The sequence below is a fragment of the Coenobita brevimanus genome, chromosome 100 (assembly GCF_032717465.1).
Source record: "Coenobita brevimanus isolate Jiangsu-jjx chromosome 100, ASM3271746v2, whole genome shotgun sequence".
In the NCBI taxonomy this organism is placed as follows: Eukaryota; Metazoa; Arthropoda; class Malacostraca; order Decapoda; family Coenobitidae; genus Coenobita; species Coenobita brevimanus.
The window spans coordinates 38,008,001-38,028,536 of NC_137053.1; the positions used below are offsets into that span (position 1 = coordinate 38,008,001).

The following is a 20,536-nucleotide window of genomic DNA, read 5'->3' on the forward strand; positions in this document are numbered from 1 at the left end:
GGCCAGAGTGATTCCCCAATCGATGACAATGTGGAGGACAATGTTTACATAGCATTAGAAGAAGAAACGGACAGAAATAATTATCAAGTAATGTGGCAAAAAAAGGTCAGGTATGGTGATTAGTTAGTGAGTGAAACAATGCTTATAATGCCTTTATTACTGCTTGAAAACCAATATACTCTAATACTACATATACATTCGTACCAAGTTAATAAATAAATACCGTTTATGAGTGGATAAAATAGTTACCCTCCGGTAGAACTCGTTTTCTTTGGTGCCAGCATGTTAGAAAACCCAATCAGGTAAGGAGGAACTCCTACCTGGATTGGGTATTTTAAACCTCAGGTGAGCGATTTCTCTATGAATTTTCGATGTTTCTCACCAAAAGTGAAGGTTTTAGCCAAAAAATTTTTTTTCGAAAATACCTCGGGACTGGGGGATGTCGGAGGTGCGGAAAACCTTGGGACGTGACGGGTTAACTACATAAAACTGGTCACCACTAACCTGTGCCTATATTCTTCATTCTTGATTATTGGCATTTCTCTGCAAAATCTAGTTCACTCAGACTGAGTTAGCATGATGCCTACCGACATTTATATACAGGAAGCCAAAGATATGGGGCTTAGCAACCCCGGGAAAATTAAGGACTACATCCTCTCTCGGTTTAGTTACGAGCAACAACGTGAGAAAGATGCTCATGAAGAACGAGAAAGAGAACGTGAACACGAGCGACAACGCGAATACGAGCAAAAACAGCGCAAACTCGAGTTAGTATAAGAGTGAGAACAACATGAATATGAGCGAGAACAACGAGAGAGAGAATGTGAATGCGTGTGAGAACAACAAGAACACGAAGATGCCGAGCGTGAGGCACGTGAAAAACATGAACTTGAGATGTTGAGACTCAAGCGAGACTCCTTGGCTTCAGACATATCTGGTGCAGCTTGTTTTTCACGCAAGAAAAAAGTTTCTGAGTTGTTTCACACTTCACTAATTTCCTCACACTTCGGTGCTCCCAGCTGGCAGCCGACAACACGTACCGATGCTCACTTGTTGGCGGCATCTTGTGACCATGCTGCCCTCTACCGAGACAGCAGCGGTACTACAGACCCACACACCATTGCTTTTTTTTGTGCTGTGATTGTCTTGTGGCTCGTGGCTTCCCGACCCACACCTGGACGACCGTGCTTTGATGTTTGAGATGCAGCGCACCAGTGAGATACTGTGTGCAGAGCGATGAGCTGAGGGGGATGGTGCAGGGTCATCACAGCAGCCTAAGGAGAAGTGCGCATACAGGGTTGGCCAGAAACACTGCCAGTATTCAGCGGCCGAGAAGGGATGGATTTTGAAGCTCCTTGAAGAGGGGTTGATAGCTCCAAGTACGTCGCCTGACAGGGGCTCCTGAGAGCACTGTAAGGACCATCAGGAAGAAGAGGGAAACTCTCAAAAAGCAGGTGAGTGCGTGTTAAATAATAATAAAGTAAATGTGTCTGCATTGTTTTTGGTCAACCTTTTTTTCTGCCACTCTTTTTTACTGTATCAGTATTCACCTAATGGGGTAAGTTTTTAGAGGTAACCAATGTTAACCAACCAAGTCTTAGTCAGAACAGTTCAGGGATGGAATATACAGTCAATCAATAAATCAATCATTTCCTGTGGTACCCCATGCGATGCATGGGGCTTCGATGAACTCTCTTCACCAATATTTGTCTCTTGCCATCACCTTCAGGTCCCACCAACACTCCTCTCCTACTTCTCTTTTCATTGTCCTCAACCAGGTTTCCCTTGGCCTACCTCTGCCTCTTTTTCCCCTAGCAGTTCACTCTGGCACATCCTGTATTAAACAGCCTTCTTTTCTGTATATGTGCCCCAGCCATTTCCAACAAGACAGTCTCACATATTCATCAATTGGTTCCACTCTCATAATATCCCTTACTCTTTCAATTGTAACTCTGTCTTGCCACTTTACCCCAAGAATCCTTCTCAGTATTTTATTCTCAAATCCTAATACTTTCTCATCTGTTGCAATTGTACTGTACCATGACTCATGCCCATAAATTAAAATTGGTCTAACCATGGACTTGCCAATTTTTACTTTAGTATGTACCGAAAGCATATTATTATTCCAAACAGATTTCAACATTCCAACAACTCACCAAGACTGTCTAATCCTCTCCTCAATTTAATTGTTTAATGATCCATTAGACGTTACAATCGTTCCTAGATATTGAAAATTTTCTACATTCTTCACCACATTAATCCCAATTACACAATTGATTTTGTTCTCCACGTTCACATTACTAATATACAGTACTGTATTGTAATGGAAACCGGTAACATTGGTTACTGTACATTATACCCCTATGGGTGTACTGTTTAAGTGCTGCCTTATAAAAAAATTAAACATTAAATTATTTTTTCTGTGTACAGTAGATTTTAGGGTTCTGTTATGCATGTGTGTTTGGTTACTGTACTTATAAAGTTAATGTACATTATACCCTTGAGGGTGTACCGTTAAAGTGTTGGCTTATAAAAAAAATTAAACATCAAATTATTTTTACGGTGTACAGTAGATTTTAGGGTGCTGTTATGCGTGTGTGTTTATGCCAATAATTGTCCAAAGGTTATGATCCGGACCAAGTTCTTCTCGTCCAACAAGACTGTGATTGTGGGGTTGTCTGTGGTATGACATGTCATGGCCATAACAGAAGGATATCTTCTCTGCTGGCTCGACAGCCAGAGCCAGGTGGGTGTGAGCATCTCTACCTGGGCCAACAAGGACGTGGCACTAAGGATATACGCCGCAGTTTGCAGGAAGAAGAATATAAACCCGCCACCCACGTTCAGAGCTTTGTCAGGGCGACGCTTCAGGTTTAAGAAAACGTGTGAGGTGAGATGCGCTGCTTACCACGGTGAGGTGGGCTCTGCTGACATAGACTGCTAGCTCTCCAGAGAAGGCATGCAAGATTGTTGAGAAGGGTGGGTATTCATGGCACCAGGTCTATAACTGTGATGAAACCGGAATCTTCTGGAAGCGGTCGGCAAGATACACATACCTGACGAAGGGACAGAGGCAGGCAGTCGGAAAGATGAATAAAGAGCGGCTGAGCGTCTTACTCACCTGCAAAGCTTCAGGCTAACACAAGATAAAGCCACTAATTATCCGCAAATTCCATAAATCTTGTCCCTACAGACATTGCAACATGAAGAACCTCAACGTTTACTGGGAGGTCAAACCGCAGGATTACATGGTTGAGAGTCTGTCGCACAAGTGGTTCGACTGGTATTTCATTCCCGACCCACAGAAGCACTGCAGGAAAATGACTCTGGCATTTAAGGTTGTCCTTTATATGGATAATGCAAAAGCTATCTATCTATCTATCTATAGCCCGACGCCCTAATCCCGCAAAGGGTGGCCGCAGACAAAACGCCGCCAAGTCACTCTGTCACCCACCATTTGACTTCCCTCCCCCCAACTCACCCCCCCCTCCCTCATATACCTCTCAACTCCATCCCTCCACCTCATCCTCGGTCTACCCCTCCCTCTCCCTCCCTCCACCTCACCTACATACACCCTCTTAGTCAGTCTTTCATTCTCCATTCTCTCCACATGTCCAAACCACCTCAGTGTATTTCTCCTAATCTTCTCAACCACATCCACATCTACCCCACAACGTTCCTTCACTTCTTCATTTGTCAACCTGTCCCTCCATGTCACTCCACATGCTCCTCTCAAGTAACTCATTTCCGCTGCTCTCACTCTTGACTTGTTCTCCTCTTGCAAGGTCCATGCCTCGCTTCCATACGTCAGGGCACAATACCATCATGCAGTGACTTCTTAACTTCCATACTCACCTCCCTATTTCTCATCACTGCTTTCAGTGTACCAACAACCTTCCTTCCCTGCTGTACCCTTTCACGTACTTCATCCCCCAAAGTTCCATCCTTACTCATCACACTACCCAAGTACTTGAATGCACTCACATTCTCCATATCCTCACCATCCAACCTCACTGCACACTCTGTGACTTCATTCCTCTCAAACACCATAACTTTACTTTTGTTTCCATTAACTTTCAGCTTCCTCCTCCTACACACTGTCCCAAATTCATTCACCAAACCTTGCAACTCCCATTCATCTTCACTCAACAATACTGTATCATCAGCAAACAGCAACACCGGAAGCTTCCAAATCTCACCCTCATTCATTAGGGCCAGCCCCACATCCACTGCCCTACCTTGCACCTCCTTTACAACCCCATCCATATATATATATTAAACAGCCATGGAGACATCACATAACCCTGTTTCAGTCCCACACTGAGATCAAAGAACTCACTCAGCTCACCATCCATTCGCACCGTAGCCCTAGCTCCCTCGTACATACTCTTCACAGCACTCAACAATTTCCCCTGCACTCCATATATTCTTAATACCTTCCACATACCTTGCCTATCTATTCTGTCATAAGCTTTCTCCAAGTACATGAAGGCAGCATACACTTTCCTTCCCTTCTCTAGATACTTCTCCACTAAACATCTTAGAACAAATATCTGATCTACACACTCTTTTCCCTTCCTCAATCCCCCTTGTTCTCCTCCAACTAGCTCCTCTGTCATATGCCTAACCCTATCAATGAGTATTCTACCATACATTTACCAGTCACACTAAGAAGGCAAATACCCCTATGGTTACCACATACTTCTCTCTCCCCTTTTCCTTTGTACAGAGGAACAATTATACCTGATTTTCAGTCCTCTGGAACCCTTCCCTCTTCCCAAGCCAATCTACACAACTTCCATATCCACTCCACAACAATCTCACCCCCATACCTAAGCATTTCACCACACACTCCATCAATTCCTGGGGCCTTTTCCAGCTTAATCTTCTTCATCGCTTCCACTACTTCCGCCCTACTGATCTCTTCCTCCCTCCTCTCATCTCTTCTTCTCCCAGCCATTCCCCAACCACTTATACCCACACTGCTCTCGCTCTCTACATTCAACAAATCCCCAAAGTGCTCCTTCCATCTCCTCAACTTCTCTCTCTTCTCCACCAACAATCTATTATTCCTATCTTTCACTCCCCTATTATTTCCCCTTTCACACTGCCTTACTTTCTATACCTCCTTCCAAAACAATTTCTTACTCTCCCTCCATTTCACACTCAGATTCCTCCTAAACTCTTCATCCACTTTCTTCTTACTCTCTTTCACCAGTCTCTTTACCTCCCTTCTCCTGCTCACATATACCTCTCTCTTCTCCCCTACCTCTACTCGCCAACCATTCACCATATACCTTCTTCTTTTGTTCCACAGCTCATTTCACCTCATCATTCCACCATGCTGTCCCTTGTACACCCTTGCATCTCCTCCTCACTCCACAAACCACCTCACACGCTGCGCCTATCTCTTCCGTGAATATCTTACATACGTCTTCCACCCCTTCCATCTGCTCCAGCTCATACCTTCCCAATCTTTCTTCCACTATGCTCTTATGCTCTGTCATTTTCTCACTATCTTGCAATTTCTCCACTCTTCTCACAGTAGCTGCTTCCTCCTGTCTTCCCCTTTGCCTACTCAACCACTTTCTTTGCATCTTTACCTTGGCCATCACTAAGTGATGGTCCGAGACTCCATTCCTCCACCCTCTCCACACCCTTGCATCCAACACTTGTCTTCTCATTCGCTCATCCACACACACGTAGTCTATCATTGCCTTTCGTTCAACAAGTTCACCATCCATCCTCCTCATTACTCTCCATGATCATCTTATGACGAATGTAGGTGTTGGCTATTGCCAACCCCTTACAAGCACAGACGTCCACCAAACCACTACCATTCCCATCTACTTCAGCTGTCACACCCCACTGACCAACCACTCCATCCACTCGTACATTCCCAACTTTGCCATTCATGTCTCCAATCAACAGCACTCTCTCGCTCCTCTCAAACTTGTCCATACATGCTTCTACTCTCGCCCAAAACTCATCTTTCACTCTTGCCACTCGATCCTCTGTTGGAGCATACACACATACAATCGCCCATGCTTGTATACCTACTTTCATCCTCACCCTTACAATCCTTGAACCCACTGTTCCATACTCTCTTATATTCTCCTTCCACTTCTTGCTTATCATCAGACATACTCCCTCTCTTGCCCTCTCATTCTCACTGACTCCCGCACATATATCTACACCATATTCTCATTCTCTCACCCTTTCACCTTTTTATCTAGTTTCAGTCAATCCACATATATCCACTTTTGCATCCTCAAGCACCTGAACAATCCCTCTCTCTTTCACGTCATCATTCACTCCTCTCACATTCCATGTTCCCACCCTAAGAATGTCCTTTGTCTGTTCCTTAGTCATGAACGTGTGGTCCGTCCGGGTCCGAGGCGCTTTATTCGCTTTTTTAGTTAGTTCTTTTTACAGGGTGGGGCACTAACCCACTACCAACCCTTTTAGTCGCCTCATACGACAAGCAGGGATACTGGGGGAGTATTCTTGAAACCCCCCAAATATCTTGTCAACTGTTACCCTGACGTCCATATTGTATTCATACCACCCAACACAACTTCAAAACTCCAACCCCTAGACCAAGAAATCATCGCCAACGTTAAGAACATGTTCTACTCTAAGGTGCATGACAGATTCAGGAAAGAGACAAGTGACAACACAATTCTGTGCCAGATTCAGGAACACGAGGAAGATCCTGACGGCAGCGACGACCCACACTGCACATCCGCAGCCGCGCTAGAGTCTCAGGACCTACCCAGCAGTCCACAGGCTACACCAGCAGCAATGTCTCCCTGACCAGAACAGTCACAAACTAGTCCAGAGGAGTCCAGACCGGGCCCGTCCTCAAGGCCAGACCAGTCTCCTAGCACACCAACACCCCTGCCACCACCTGCCGATTCTCGACCTACCAAGACAACTAGTCAGTTTTAGATGGAAATCAACATAAAAAATGCAGTGGATATCATGGTCAAAAGCTGGACTAAAGTTACCCCAGCCACTATAGCACACGGGTGGAAGAAACTTTACCCTCACCTGACTGTGGAAGGTGTGCGACAAAGGGAAGAAGACACTCTGGCGGCTGCTGTGGAAGCTATCAGAAACACAAGGGAAGATGCAGCAGAGGTGGATGAAACGGCAGTAAGACAACACTTGACACACTATGACCTAGACTCAGGTGTGGTAGACATAACAAAGTAAGAGATGAACTCTTGTGAAAAGGAGAATGAAAGGCCAGAGCACACTGCAGAGGGCAAGATGAGCACACAGAAATTGTCCCAGACCCTGCCCACCATAACCGACATGGCAATCATTTTCGATGCATACACCAGGACTATGCCTGAGGTTACCAACATCCTGTCGACCTTGAGTGATCTGAAGTCTCAAGTGATGTCCGTCTACAACAGAAACATACAAGAGCAGAGACAAGCCAGGATCACATGATATTTTCATGAAAGAGACAATGTGGCTGCTATTCTGCAAGACTTGGATGTGCCAGCAGGGGTGGATGAAGGAGGAGAAGTGGACAGAGAGGAAGTGGAAGTGCTGGAGCCTGAGTTCAACTTCGAGGGCTTCAGCATAGGTGATAGGGTTTCCCCAGAGAGGCCCATGCCACCTAGTAACTAGCAAATCTACCCTCAATACACCTTCACTCATCACTCAAGCCAGTCTTCATTTTATTTCTGGTACCGGTAAGGATTATTGGTGTTGCAGCTCTCTATAACAGCTTTAATGCCTTTTCAGGTACATGTTTATTGTGTTATGCTGTTTTAGCACTAGTAAACACTCAACATTTAATTTTGGGTAGAGCCTGTATGGTGTTATAATACTTTCTGATAGGGTAAGTACATGTCCCACTGGAACGCTCCTCTATTTTTCCCATTGATTCTAAACTTCACACTTCGACGTTTCACGGTTCGCGAGGTTTTGGAGGAGCATCCAAGCAGCAAAAAACGAGGAAATACTATATCTATATATATATATATATATACTGTATATATATATATATATATATATCAGATATATATATATATATATATATATATATATATATATATAGATATATAGATATAGTATATATTATATATATATATATATATATATACTGTATATATATACAGTAATCCCTCTAATATCCGAACGCCCAATATCCGAACATCCCCACTAACCGGACATAATCCTCCTGGGATCCAATATTCCCAAAATGGGCCAAAAACCGCAAAAAATTCGAAAAAAATCTGACTTTTTTCCCTCCCATAATTTGAAATTCCCGCCTGGCGCCAAACAGCTGTTACACCATGGTCCCTTCACCCCTTCCTTCCTCCCCCTCCCCCCTCCCCTGTTAGGTTGCCATTTGGTATTTTTCATTACCAAGTGTGGGCCAATTTGGTAATGAAAAATTCGTTTGGTAATGAATTAGAATAATGTATTACCAAATGGATTTTTCACATGTATGAGGATACACAGGACGGAGATGGTGGATTGTTTGCTCTCTCTGATTAATCTGCTACCCTACATAGTGTGAAAATAATCAACATGGTGTTAGTTATAAGGAGAGTGATTACATGTATTTCCACTTGTATATATAATTATTGAAGAATATATGCTAGCTTTACAAATTTGGTAATGAAAAGTTATATTTGACAATGAAAGTTGAGGAGATTGGTAATGTGGCCGTTGCGATCTGGCAACTCTGTTACCCCACCAACATCAACAGTCACAGCTTAACTCCGATGGAGAGTAGATACTCATAACAGTGCAAGCCACAGGTGCTTGTTTTTTTGTGAATAAACAGTGAATAAACTGCAATACCTTGCCACTAGAACACACAGGAATTTACAGTGTTGTGCAGTGTTAAGAAATTAGAATTTAGAGTGCAGAGGATTAACTGTGGACTGCAAACTGGCGGTTCAAACCAGTCCAAGAGCAAGGGACTTGTAAGTACCCAGAATGTTTAATATTGTATAAACTCACCTCTAAAACCTCATTTTATGGTTCTTTTGCATTTATTTCAGTCTTTTATGTCCCTTATTGGTGTGATTTGGGTCTTAAATAGGAGCAATGCATGTCCAGAGGGAATTGTATAGGTGTTTTTCAGAGTTAGGGTCCATAAGTACAAGTCCATAAACTGGGGCCCAATATCCGGACAGGACCACTATCCGGACCTGCCTATGGCTCTATTGATCCGGATATTGGAGGGGTTACTGTATATTATATATCTATCTATCTATCTATATATTGTATCCATATATAAATACAGTAATCCCTGTACTATCCGGATGCCCACTTTCCGGACATCCCCACTTACCAGACATTATTGTCCCGGGATCCAATACTCCCAAAATGGTCCGAAAGCCGCAAAAAAATTGAAAAAAAAAAAAAAACGACTATTTCCCGTCTGTAATTTGAACTTGGCGCACGGCGCGGGACAGCTTTGTTTTGGTGCGTCATTCCTCCGACGTCCGCTAGAGCGCCCCTGCATCCTCCCCACTTACTGCCCGTCTCTTGTCGTGACTGCACGCTCGGCATCATGTTTAGAAAATGAATTTATGAGTGCAAAGACTTTAAGTGCAGAGTGCAACACTTATTTCACAAAGTTACAATGGAGCATAAGTAAGACAAGAGTGTGCAGTGTTAAGAGAATGGACTTCTGAGTGCAAATGACTGAGTTCAGTGCAAGACTTCATGAACAGTGTACTGCAAGTGCTTCAGGAAATCCTTCTTACTGTCAGAGTCTGAGAGGAGGCGGTTATTCATCAAGATGGCCAGGGACTTGCTGTAGGTACCCAGAATGTTTCATATTGTACTGTACTGAATTTTCCATACTGTACTTACCTCTAACACCTCATTTCACTCTTTTATGTTCCTTATTGGTGTGAATAGGGTATTAGGTGCTATGCATGTGCAGTACATAAGAACATAAGAAGAGAGGATAACTGCAGTAGGCCGGTTGGCCCATGCTAGGCAGCTCCTAGAAGAGTAACTGAACTACTAGAATGAGATAAGGATAGCAAAGAAGAAGGCTCTCCCCCGCCCTCCAAACCCTCCAGCCGAAGCCGGCAGGAAAAAGTCAGAAAGAACACCACGCCGTATAGAAAAACTGGCGTGGACATTTTACAGGAAAGTGTGAAAGGAGAATAGAGACTATCATAGTGTAACCTGAAAGGAAAATTTATTTTTGAATTAGTATTGGTTATAATATTTTCTTTATTCTATATCCACCCCTTATTTGTCATATGCTTATCTAGCCTATGCTTGAAACTCTCAATGGAAGAGGCAGCAACTACTTCACTAGGTAGCTTATTCCATTCGTCTACTACTCTATTACCGAACCAATTTCTACCGATTTCCTTTCTGAAACGGAATTTTTCTAGTTTGAAACCATTATTTCTAGTTCTATCCTGTATGCTCACTTTAAGTACCTTGCTAATATCTCCCTTATTTATACCATTCATCCACTTAAAAACCTCAATTAAGTCTCCCCTTACTCTACGCCTCTCTAGCGAATGCAGACTTAGTCTTTTCAGTCTGTCTTCATATGACAGGTTCCGGACGTCATGTATAATTTTAGTCATTCTTCTCTGTACATTTTCTAACGAATTAATATCCATTCTATAGTAAGGACACCAAAATTGTACTGCGTAGTCTAAATGTGGCCTTACTAATGCTAGATAAAGTTTCAGTATTACTTTAGATGATCTATTGCTCACGCTTCTCGAAATAAATCCTAGGACCCTATTTGCTTTATTTCTCGCATTAATGCACTGTTGCCTAGGTTTAAGGTCGTTACTAATCATAACTCCTAGATCTCTCTCGCATTCAGATTTGCTAATTTCTTTGTTATCTAAGCTGTATTTAGTATCTCCAATGGTCTTGCCTACGTTAAGTACTTTACATTTTTCAACGTTAAATTCCATTTGCCAAGTTTTAGACCATTTGGACAATGTATCGAGGTCTTTTTGTAAGTTATGGCAATCGTCAGTCGAGTTAATGATACGCCCTATTTTTGTATCGTCGGCAAATTTGCTGATTCTGCTATTGACTCCTAAGTCTAGATCATTTATATATATGATAAATAATAAGGGACCGAGTACTGAACCCTGTGGTACACCGCTAGTTACTAATCCCCAGTCCGACTTAGTTCCATTTATTAATACTCTCTGCTTTCGTCCTTTCAGCCAGGATTCTATCCATTTTAAGATATCGCCGTCTATACCGTGTGCTCGAACCTTTCTAACTAACCTTTCGTGTGGGACTCTATCAAAAGCTTTACTAAAGTCCAGATAAATAACATCGTACGCTTTATCGCTATCTACTGCCTCATAGACCTCCGAGTAGAATGACAACAAATTTGTGAGGCAGGATCGTCCTTGCCTGAATCCGTGCTGACTTTCGTTTATAAGATTAAATCTTTCTAAGTGTTCTCTAATCGTATTTGCCAAAATTGACTCTAACATTTTTCCTACTATTGACGTTAGACTTATCGGACGATAATTCGACGCAGCTGATTTATCACCCTTTTTAAAGATGGGCACTACGTTTGCGGTTTTCCACGCCTCTGGAACTTCTCCTGAACTTAAAGAGTCATTAAATAACGTTAAAAGTGGCTGACATAATTCTTCTTTGGTTTCCTTTATAATTTTTGCATATATATCGTCCGGACCTGGCAATTTTGAGGTTTTAACTTGTTAATTTCTTTCAATACGTCCTCCTTACTAATGGTTATTTTACTAAGAATATTTTCCGTATTCTCATGGTAAATATTTGCTGCTTGAGGGACCAGGCTTAGATTTTCCTTGGTGAATACTGATATGAAATAATTATTTAGGATGGAGCACATTTCTTTATCTTCACTGGTAATGTCACCTGATTCTGTTCTGAGTGGTCCTATCCTATCTTTATTTTTCGTTCGGTACATTTGATAAAAACCCTTGGGGTTTACTTTTGATTCACTTGCAACCTTAATTTCATAACTTCTCTTTGCTTTTCTTATCTCCCTCTTTACTTCTCTATTTAAAATTGTGTACCGGTTACGTAAGTGTTCCTCTCCACGTTTTATTTTTCTATATATTCCTTTCCTTTGGCCTATGAGAGATTTTAATCTGTTGTTTAACCATCTTGGTTCTGAATTGTTAGTTCTAAACGGTTTTGAAGGAATATATCTATCTTGGCCTCCGTATATTATATTTATTAACTCGTTATACTTCTCACTGGTCGAACGTCTGTTTGGTACTGGAGCTGAGTTAATTTCCGTCACCTGGACTACATTCCTATCTACCACCTCCTCCCTCACAGACACCTGACGGACATCCCCACGTGCTTCCTGCGCCTGACCTATGACCTGGGGATCCCCACTAATCTGACATTCCCTCAAATAGCTAATCTCCCTGTGGAATACCGTTCGAAAATAAGCTCTTAAGCCATCGAAATCTCCTAGACGAAAATTAGGAACGGTGGAGGTATTTTCAGTGGAACAGACATCCCAAATAAATTTGAACTTAATTTCTTCATGATCGCTATTACCAAGTCGTCCACCAACCTCTATATCGCTAATGATATTTTCTTTATTAGCTAAAACCAAATCTAGTATATTATTACCTCTGGTGGGCTCCCTGATATACTGATAAAGGAAATTATCCTGTACTACCTCTAGAAATTCCTCTGACTCTGCATCTCCTGTCTGATTTCTCCAATCTATCCTTGGCAGATTAAGGTCCCCAACAATTATTACTAAGCTGGACTGTGATGCTTTCCTAATTTCCTCCCAGAGGTATTTACTATCAGCTCTACTTAATTTTGGAGATCTGTAAATTGCTCCTAAGACTAATTTCTCCCTATTGTTACTAATTTCAACCCAGACACTTTCTGTGTCCCTATTTACTTTAATGTCTGCTTTATTGTAACAGTTTAATGAATCCTTTACATAAATAGCTACCCCTCCCCTCTTTCTTCCCTGACGGTTTGACACAAAAATATTATAGCCTTTTATCTGATATTCTGCTAAAAATTCTCGAGTGTCTGTATTCATCCAAGTTTCACTAATAACGGCAATGTCTATTTTCTCTGTACAAATTAAAGCCCTCAGTTCATCCATTTTATTACGTAAACTCCGGCTGTTTGTGTAGTACACTTTCAGATTATTACGAGTAGTTATGCCTTTACCTTGGCATTTACTGTTATTTATTTTATTACTAACTGGGAAACTCTTTACTTTACTAATATAACAATTTTTTGTACTATCGCTTATCGCCCTTCTATCATCGCTTGTTCTATCATCTATCATCGCCTGCTCAATTTGAGGTGCCTGAGTGGATGTATCTACACTAATGGTTGAACTTTTGTTCTTAATTTTGCAAGTATCGATGCATCTATCCAAACATGGTAATAATGATTTCTGACTGTAGTTGCTGCATCTTCCTGTACACCTACTTCTCAATCTCGAAAAATCCCTCCAACTCCCTATCTATCATTCCAGCTAAAACAGTAACTCCTTGCCTGCTAAGATGAGTCCCATCCCAACTATACAAGGCACTTCGTCCATAAAACCGGTCCCAGCTGTCTATGAAAGGTATTGCATTATCTTTGCAATACCTTTCAAGGCGGCAATTAAACCCTATTGCCCTGCTCAACCATTCCCTTCCAACCCGCCACCTTGGTAAAACACCAAGCACTACAGGGGTTCCTCCCCTCTCCCTAACCTTTTCTAACATCAACTTGTACCTTTTCCACAGTACCTCACTCTTACGGCTACTAATATCATTGCCTCCTACACTGAGGCACACAGTGGGTTTGTCACCACTTTCCTTTACGATATATGAAATTTTATCTACCACATTAGCCACCCTGGTCCCTGGAAGACACACATGTTTAGCGAGTGGAGTATACATGGCCCTGTTCAGATATCTCACCTGGGAGTCTCCAACAACAACAACATTTTTCTTACCTTTCTTGTTCTGTTTATACTTACCTGTACTGGAAGTTCCTTCACCGTCCTTCTCCTCTACTTCCCTCTCTGCCTTCCCTTCACATTCGTCCCGTAGTGCGTCGAATGTATTAGTTGTCTTAATTTCCGTTTGCTTTTTAAGAGTGAACTTCGTTGCACCCTTGTTAATTAGTGTCCAACCTTCAGCCTTTTTCTCTTTCTCCTCCAACATCTCCTCCAACAATTCCCTCATCTGTGCCTTCTCCTGCCTGAGAATTTGTACCTCCCGCTTCAGTTCGAGAAGTTCCTCCTTTAATTCAAGGTAGTCCTTTTCAGTACCTGCAGTGGGGACACAGCTCTCTGCCGAGGAAGCCATTACGCACTAGTTCACACAAGGTAGCACACACTATCACGGGTCACTACGGGTCACCACAACACACACACTCACGGATCACTAGCACAGCACTATCGCTGATCACTACAACACACTAACACAACCACTATCACAGATCACTAAAGCACACTAGCACAACACTACCACAGGTCTCTAGCACGTCTGAGCTGACTGGCCTCACGAGTTAGGGTCCATAAGTACCAGTCCAGGAGCCAGGGACTTGTTTTAAGTACCCAGAATGTTTAATATTGTATAAACTCACCTCTAAAACCTAATTTTATGGTTCTTTTGCATTTATTTCAGTCTTTTATATCCCTTAGTGGTGTGATTTGGGTCTTAAATAGGTGCTATGCATATCCAGAGGGAGTTGTATAGGTGTTTTTCTGAGTTAGGGTCCATAAGTACAAGTCCAGGAAGCTGGTGCCCACTATCCGGACAGGATCACTTTCCGGACATGCCTTTGGCTCTATTACATCAGATAGTGGAGAGATTACTGTATATATATAAGCATACCAGTGCCACCTAAGACCTTCTGTGGGCCTCTCCCCCTTCCGGAAGAGCTCCTGGGGTTCCCCCCCTCCCTAAACCTAAAACCGGGTGGAGGTCTACCAATGCACAAAATTAGGTTTTCATAAGAAAAATAAAAATTATAAAAGGGAATAAAAAAAACATTACATTACAATCACCAGTCACTATGATCTCTACCAATAACATCATTAGCATCGCTAAAAGTAGTATGCAATAATGCATCTACTCCTCAGTAGTCTAATGCTATCATAGTGATACTGTACTGGTAAATGTCTGTTGCACATCTTCCAAAAGCACCTACAAAGGAAGACAGTGAGGAATAAAAAATCAGCAATAATCTTCAATAGGGGTACCTGTGAGTGATGCCTGATTCCCTGCAACATTACCCCCAGCTGAGCCCACTACAGCTGGGAAGACAATAAGGTGGGGAAAGTCCTCAGCTAGTCGGCACAGGAGCTCTGAGATGCTCCCTCGTACATACGGCTCAGGATGATTCAGACGAGCAAATAACTGAAGAAAAATATTAAGACACATATAACAATGAAACAATGAGAACATGATGGGATGAATGATATATATTACAGCAAAACCATATAACATACTGTTTGATGGTATTACAATACACATTTAACTAAATGCTAACAGTAACAGAACACTTTATAGACAATGTGGCAAATTACCAAAGCCAACCCAAGTCCTAAAGAGAATACATGGCAACATGTGTTGCTCGCTGGCAGTAATGTAATAAAGGAGGTTTATCAAAGATGTGTTAAGCATTGCAGGAATGTGTATGGAAAAATAATCATAAAGGACTATATCAGTAAGTCTGGTGATGGAAGAACTAAGTGACTTATGTTTGGTTGGGGATGTGTGGATAAGACATGCAAACAGGCAGATACTTGACAAAGGTTGAGAAAAAGACTTTAAGTTACTGATGGTATATTTTAGTGTCGTGATGAGGAGAAGTAAAATGAGGTGCTCTGGGTACATGGAGAGGATTGGGAATGACAATTGGGTGCACAAAAAGAGAAGTGTTAACGTTAGGAGTAGGGTTGCCAGAAGCAGACCAAAAAAGACCTGGGACGAGGTCATTGAGTGTGACCTCAAGGATAGGGGACTGAATAAGGAGGCTGCCAGAGATTGAGCAACATGAAGTGTTGCCATTAAAAGACCAATGCCGATACATGCATGCATGTTCGAGCCTTTACCCCGTACCATCCCAGGTATTTTTGCAGTTTTATACCAACCCAATCCCAAACCAAAAATGGAAATATTTTTCATTGCATAAAACAATCGAAAAGGACATATAACTCAAGGAAGGAAAAAAAAAAGTACTCCTTATAGGAGAAATAAGAGCAGGATGGCTGTCCGTCGTGTTTTTAGTAGACTAGTTTCCCAAGCCACGAGTGACATTTTCCCGCCCAGCTGGGAGGGGGGAGGATTACTGGGAGGGGAGGGGCTTTTGACAGTTAAGCAAGGCAAATATTCACCACTACCACCACCCTGTGTTGTAAACCATATCATAGGCCAGAGATCATCATTTCACGGTTATTAAAGTCTCACAGTTATCACAGTTTCATGGTCAAGGTAACGAAGGTGACTGCATGAAAGAAATGAAAACAGGCATGCACTGTCCTTCACAGTTATTACATACACACAGTATTAGTTTCACAGTTATTCATTCACAGTTCCCAAGGGTACTTCACAGTAATTATTCACCTATTAGTTTCACAGTTATTCATGAACTACACCAGAATGAATGAAGCATTATTTATAATAGTTTTACGGCACCACATAATCATAGTTATTCATCAGCTTGTATGGTAGTAAGTAATCACAGTATCGGTAAATAATGAAAGGACTCATTCACAGTTCCAAAGAGTACTTCACATTTATTATTCACATATTAGATTCACAGTAATTCACTAATTACACAGGAATGAATGCAACAGTAGATATAATTGTTTCATGGCACCATGTGATCATACAATCACAGTTATTCATTAGTTATTAGGCAGTAAGTAATCACAGTATCCGTAAATAATGAGAGCACACTAATTCACAGTTCCAAAGAGTACTTCACATTTATTATTCACATATTAGTTTCACAGTAATTCACTAATTACATGGGAATGAATGCAACAGTAGATATAACAGTTTCATGGCACCATGTAATCATACAATCACAGTTATTCATTAGTTATTAGGTAGTAACTAATCACAGTATCCGTAAATAATGAAAATACACTCATTCTCAGTTCCCCAAAATACTTCATAGTTCATTATTCACTTATTAGTTTTGCAGTTATTTACTAAGTCTTTCTCAAATATCACTGTTGTGTTCAGAAATCTGCGACAGTGTGGTATTTCTCGAAACAGTCTTCAAGGCACAGTCCCACACTCTCGGCAGTAAAATCGAGTTTCTTTTCACCTCCTCTCTCAACGTGTTGTTTGAAAACACACCTGGCACCTTTGTGATGGTTTGGCTTTCTATGTGGTGGGTGGAATATGCCTGATGAAGTGCTTCTCTGTGAGATGAAGAGGAATTTCACAGGCTGGGCGCTTTGATGGGTGGCTGTCAGCTGTTGTTCATGCCTGGTGTGAGGTAGGTGGACCTCCAGCACTTTCCGTACCAAGTTGATGACGAGGTCCTCCATCATCTCCTTGACTCCTGTTACCTGTCGGTGTAGGATGTGCAAGTTGTAGCCAACCAAGTCTAGTAGGTGGAAGAACATCTTCTTATACCATCGCATGGTCTTCCATGCAGTCCACAGAGGCAATGACAGAATCAGACTTGTCAATTAACCTCATACAGTGGATATAATCATTTAAAGCAACAGGTTTGTGGAAAACCTCCCAGGTGCCCCTTTGACGATGTTGCAATGCCTCAAATACTGGTTGATGCACAGTCGTCAGGAGGTTCACATCCCTGTTGTCCATCTACGAGAGCCATAGGATATGTGTGACTGCCAGTACAAGATGCTGCCTGCCTCTCTCACCGTAGGAAATCGTGGCATACCCTGCCTATGCCTCCTCACAGTGCCACAGACACCTGTCTCGTGGTGGAACAAGTACTGGCACAAGATGGGACTGGTGTACCAGTTGTCCACACAGAGTATGTGGCCCCTGCTGAGATATGGTGCCATGAGGGTCTTCACTATGGCACCAGAGAGGCCCATGCGTTGGTCTTTGTCCACTTCCATTTTCTTGCCCAGGTACAAAAGCATGTCCAATATAAATCCTGTGTGACAGTCACACAATACAAAAACTTTGAGAACGTAATGATGACACTTTGATGGAATGTACTGGCAGAATCTTATGTTACCCCTCCACAGTACCAGGCTTTCGTCAATGTTCAGCTTGAGGTAGGGGTTCATGGCCTCACTGAATTTCCTCTTGATGGTGTTGAAGATAAGCCTGATGCAGTGCATAGGATTCTTTTCAAATCTCTGAGCAAGCTGATGGTGTTCTTCCAGGCTGTCTGAGAAATGTAAATTTCCCACGATGGCCTGGAATCGATTTCGTGACATTAGGCGACTGAAGAAGGAGGTGCGTATCAGAGGGTCAAGGGACCAGTACTTCGGTATGGCAGACTTCTTTGTGACACCAATCAGCAGGACAACAGCTATAAACACAAACATTTCATGCACCCTGACGTCAGTCCATGCCAACCGTCCAGAGTGTGGAAAGATGATGTTGCCAGCCAAACAGTATGCATTGTATGCATTTGTCTGGGTGACAATGTGTTCCACTAAACTATTGGTTAGGAAGGCAGAATTCGCTCCTTGATGTGTTGGTGTTGAAGTCAGGGTTGGTTGGGCCAGCATCCTCCTCCCCCTGAAACTCAAACACGTTTGGCCTGAAATCCAAGCCATCCTCCGATGTCCAGGTCCTTGGGCCTTCATCTTCATCACTCCTGACACTACTCCCACTGTCACTGCCAGGAGGAGACCTGGACCACTGTGGGCAAGTTGGGGATCATCCACTTCCTCCTCGGCCATCCTTTGTTGTGCACACCCATGCCCATGAGGCCTACCACAGGTGGCATGGAAGTGGAAAGTGGCACTAGCACGGCGGTGCTGCCCTGGTACAGTGCCACTAGTTGTGCAGCCTTGTACCACACGTACACATCGTCGAGAAGGCGGGGCAGGTGGAAGAGGTGAGGAGGGGGGGGCAGGTAGAGGGGGTGAGGCCAGGGGAAGACAAGAGGCAAGGGGGAAAGGATGAGGAGTGGCAGGGGGAAGAGGTGAGGCAAGGAGGGAGAAATTAAGGAGTGTGGCAAGGTAGGAAGATGAAGAGGGGCATGAAGGTGGCAGTGGTAAGCATACCTCAGAGGAAGGCCCAGGAACAGGTGATCCAGGATAACCTTCATATAGCCGTCGAGCTGGTGGCAAATGTGGTGGTCAATCATCATCATCATTATCATCATCCTCAGTCACTTCCAATTTCCTCATCCCATGGAAAGTTCTTCGTGTGTGGGACGGGTGGGGGCGGGAGGAGGCCAGAGGGGGGGGGGAGTCACGTGATAAACAAACATTTGCCTCCTTTGACCGTTGAAAGAGGCAATATTTCCCTGGCGGATACAGGAAGGTCATGCACGTGCTTTCATCATCCACACCTTAAGAAGCCTCCTCCCCTTCCTCCATAGGTGTTACCGAAGCTGTAGGAAACACTCGCTTGGCTGGGCTAGGCTCCGGTACATATAACTGGATGGGGAGAATGGGGGATTCCCCATTCTCAATCTCCTCCTCCACTGGCTCATATTCCTCCCCAGAAGAGTCATCCAGGTAATCCCCTTCTGAGGAATCAGTAAATGAAGGCACAGAAGGGTCCGTGACCATTTCAACAGCCTTCTCTAGCCCAATGAGGCGGACACTCAGGCGAGATTTTTGCGACATCCTGAAGCTATGACGGATAGTGGCCAACTGATGTTACCCACCCACACAGACCCAAACTCAGTGATATAAGTGCTTGGGCACAGTGTTGCCAATACATTAAGCTACTCCTTAGCAAAAAATTAGCTAGCCTGAAGCAGTTTGAGACACGCTATAGGGCTCAAATTTTGCTGTTGGCACCATCACGTCAGTGGGACAAAGTGAGACTTTTTCTACTGTCGGCACCATGCAAGGAATGTATGGGTTAAAAAGCAAAACAAAAACAAAAACTGCTGCAAAATACCATTAAGCTTAGAAGAAACCACTAATAGTTGTCAGAGTTATTAAATGCTGTATTTAACTTCCGCAATCAAAATATTCTCTTCAAAGCTGCAAAAGTTTGCTTAGTGACTGACAGCAAGAATAAAACAGGCAAGGTTATGAACAGTGATTTAGTATACAGGCAGCCCCCACTATAAGAATGGGCTGTGTTCCATAAAAAGAGGTCGAATTACGAACTGGTCGAATAATGAACCCATTTTTCCAATATGATATTTAAGAAAAGGGGGGGGGGGGGTCAGGTTCCTGACCACCTTCGTCATTCGAAAAATATTCAATAAAGATGGATTAAATGCCAATATTTATCATTTTACACCTTTTATTTATTAAACAGAAGGAATGTTATTAATATGTTATAACAAGATAATGATGAAAAAAACAGTAGAGTTACGGTCATAAATAATCCCCTACCCTCCGGTACCTTGTACCTCAGGCTGACTCCTTTGTGTGCGACAAGCCATA

The 20,536-nt window shown here is 42.8% G+C and overlaps 1 protein-coding gene across 1 annotated transcript in view; it reads right to left on the bottom strand.

Moving 5' to 3' along the window:
• Positions 1-20,536, bottom strand: part of nonC (serine/threonine-protein kinase Smg1) — a 1,312,439-nt gene that overhangs the window by 511,730 nt on the left and 780,173 nt on the right. The window contains exon 32 of the mRNA XM_080284159.1: positions 15,215-15,371. Coding sequence (XP_080140285.1) covers positions 15,215-15,371 — 157 coding nt within the window. The remainder of the gene's footprint in view (positions 1-15,214; positions 15,372-20,536) is intronic.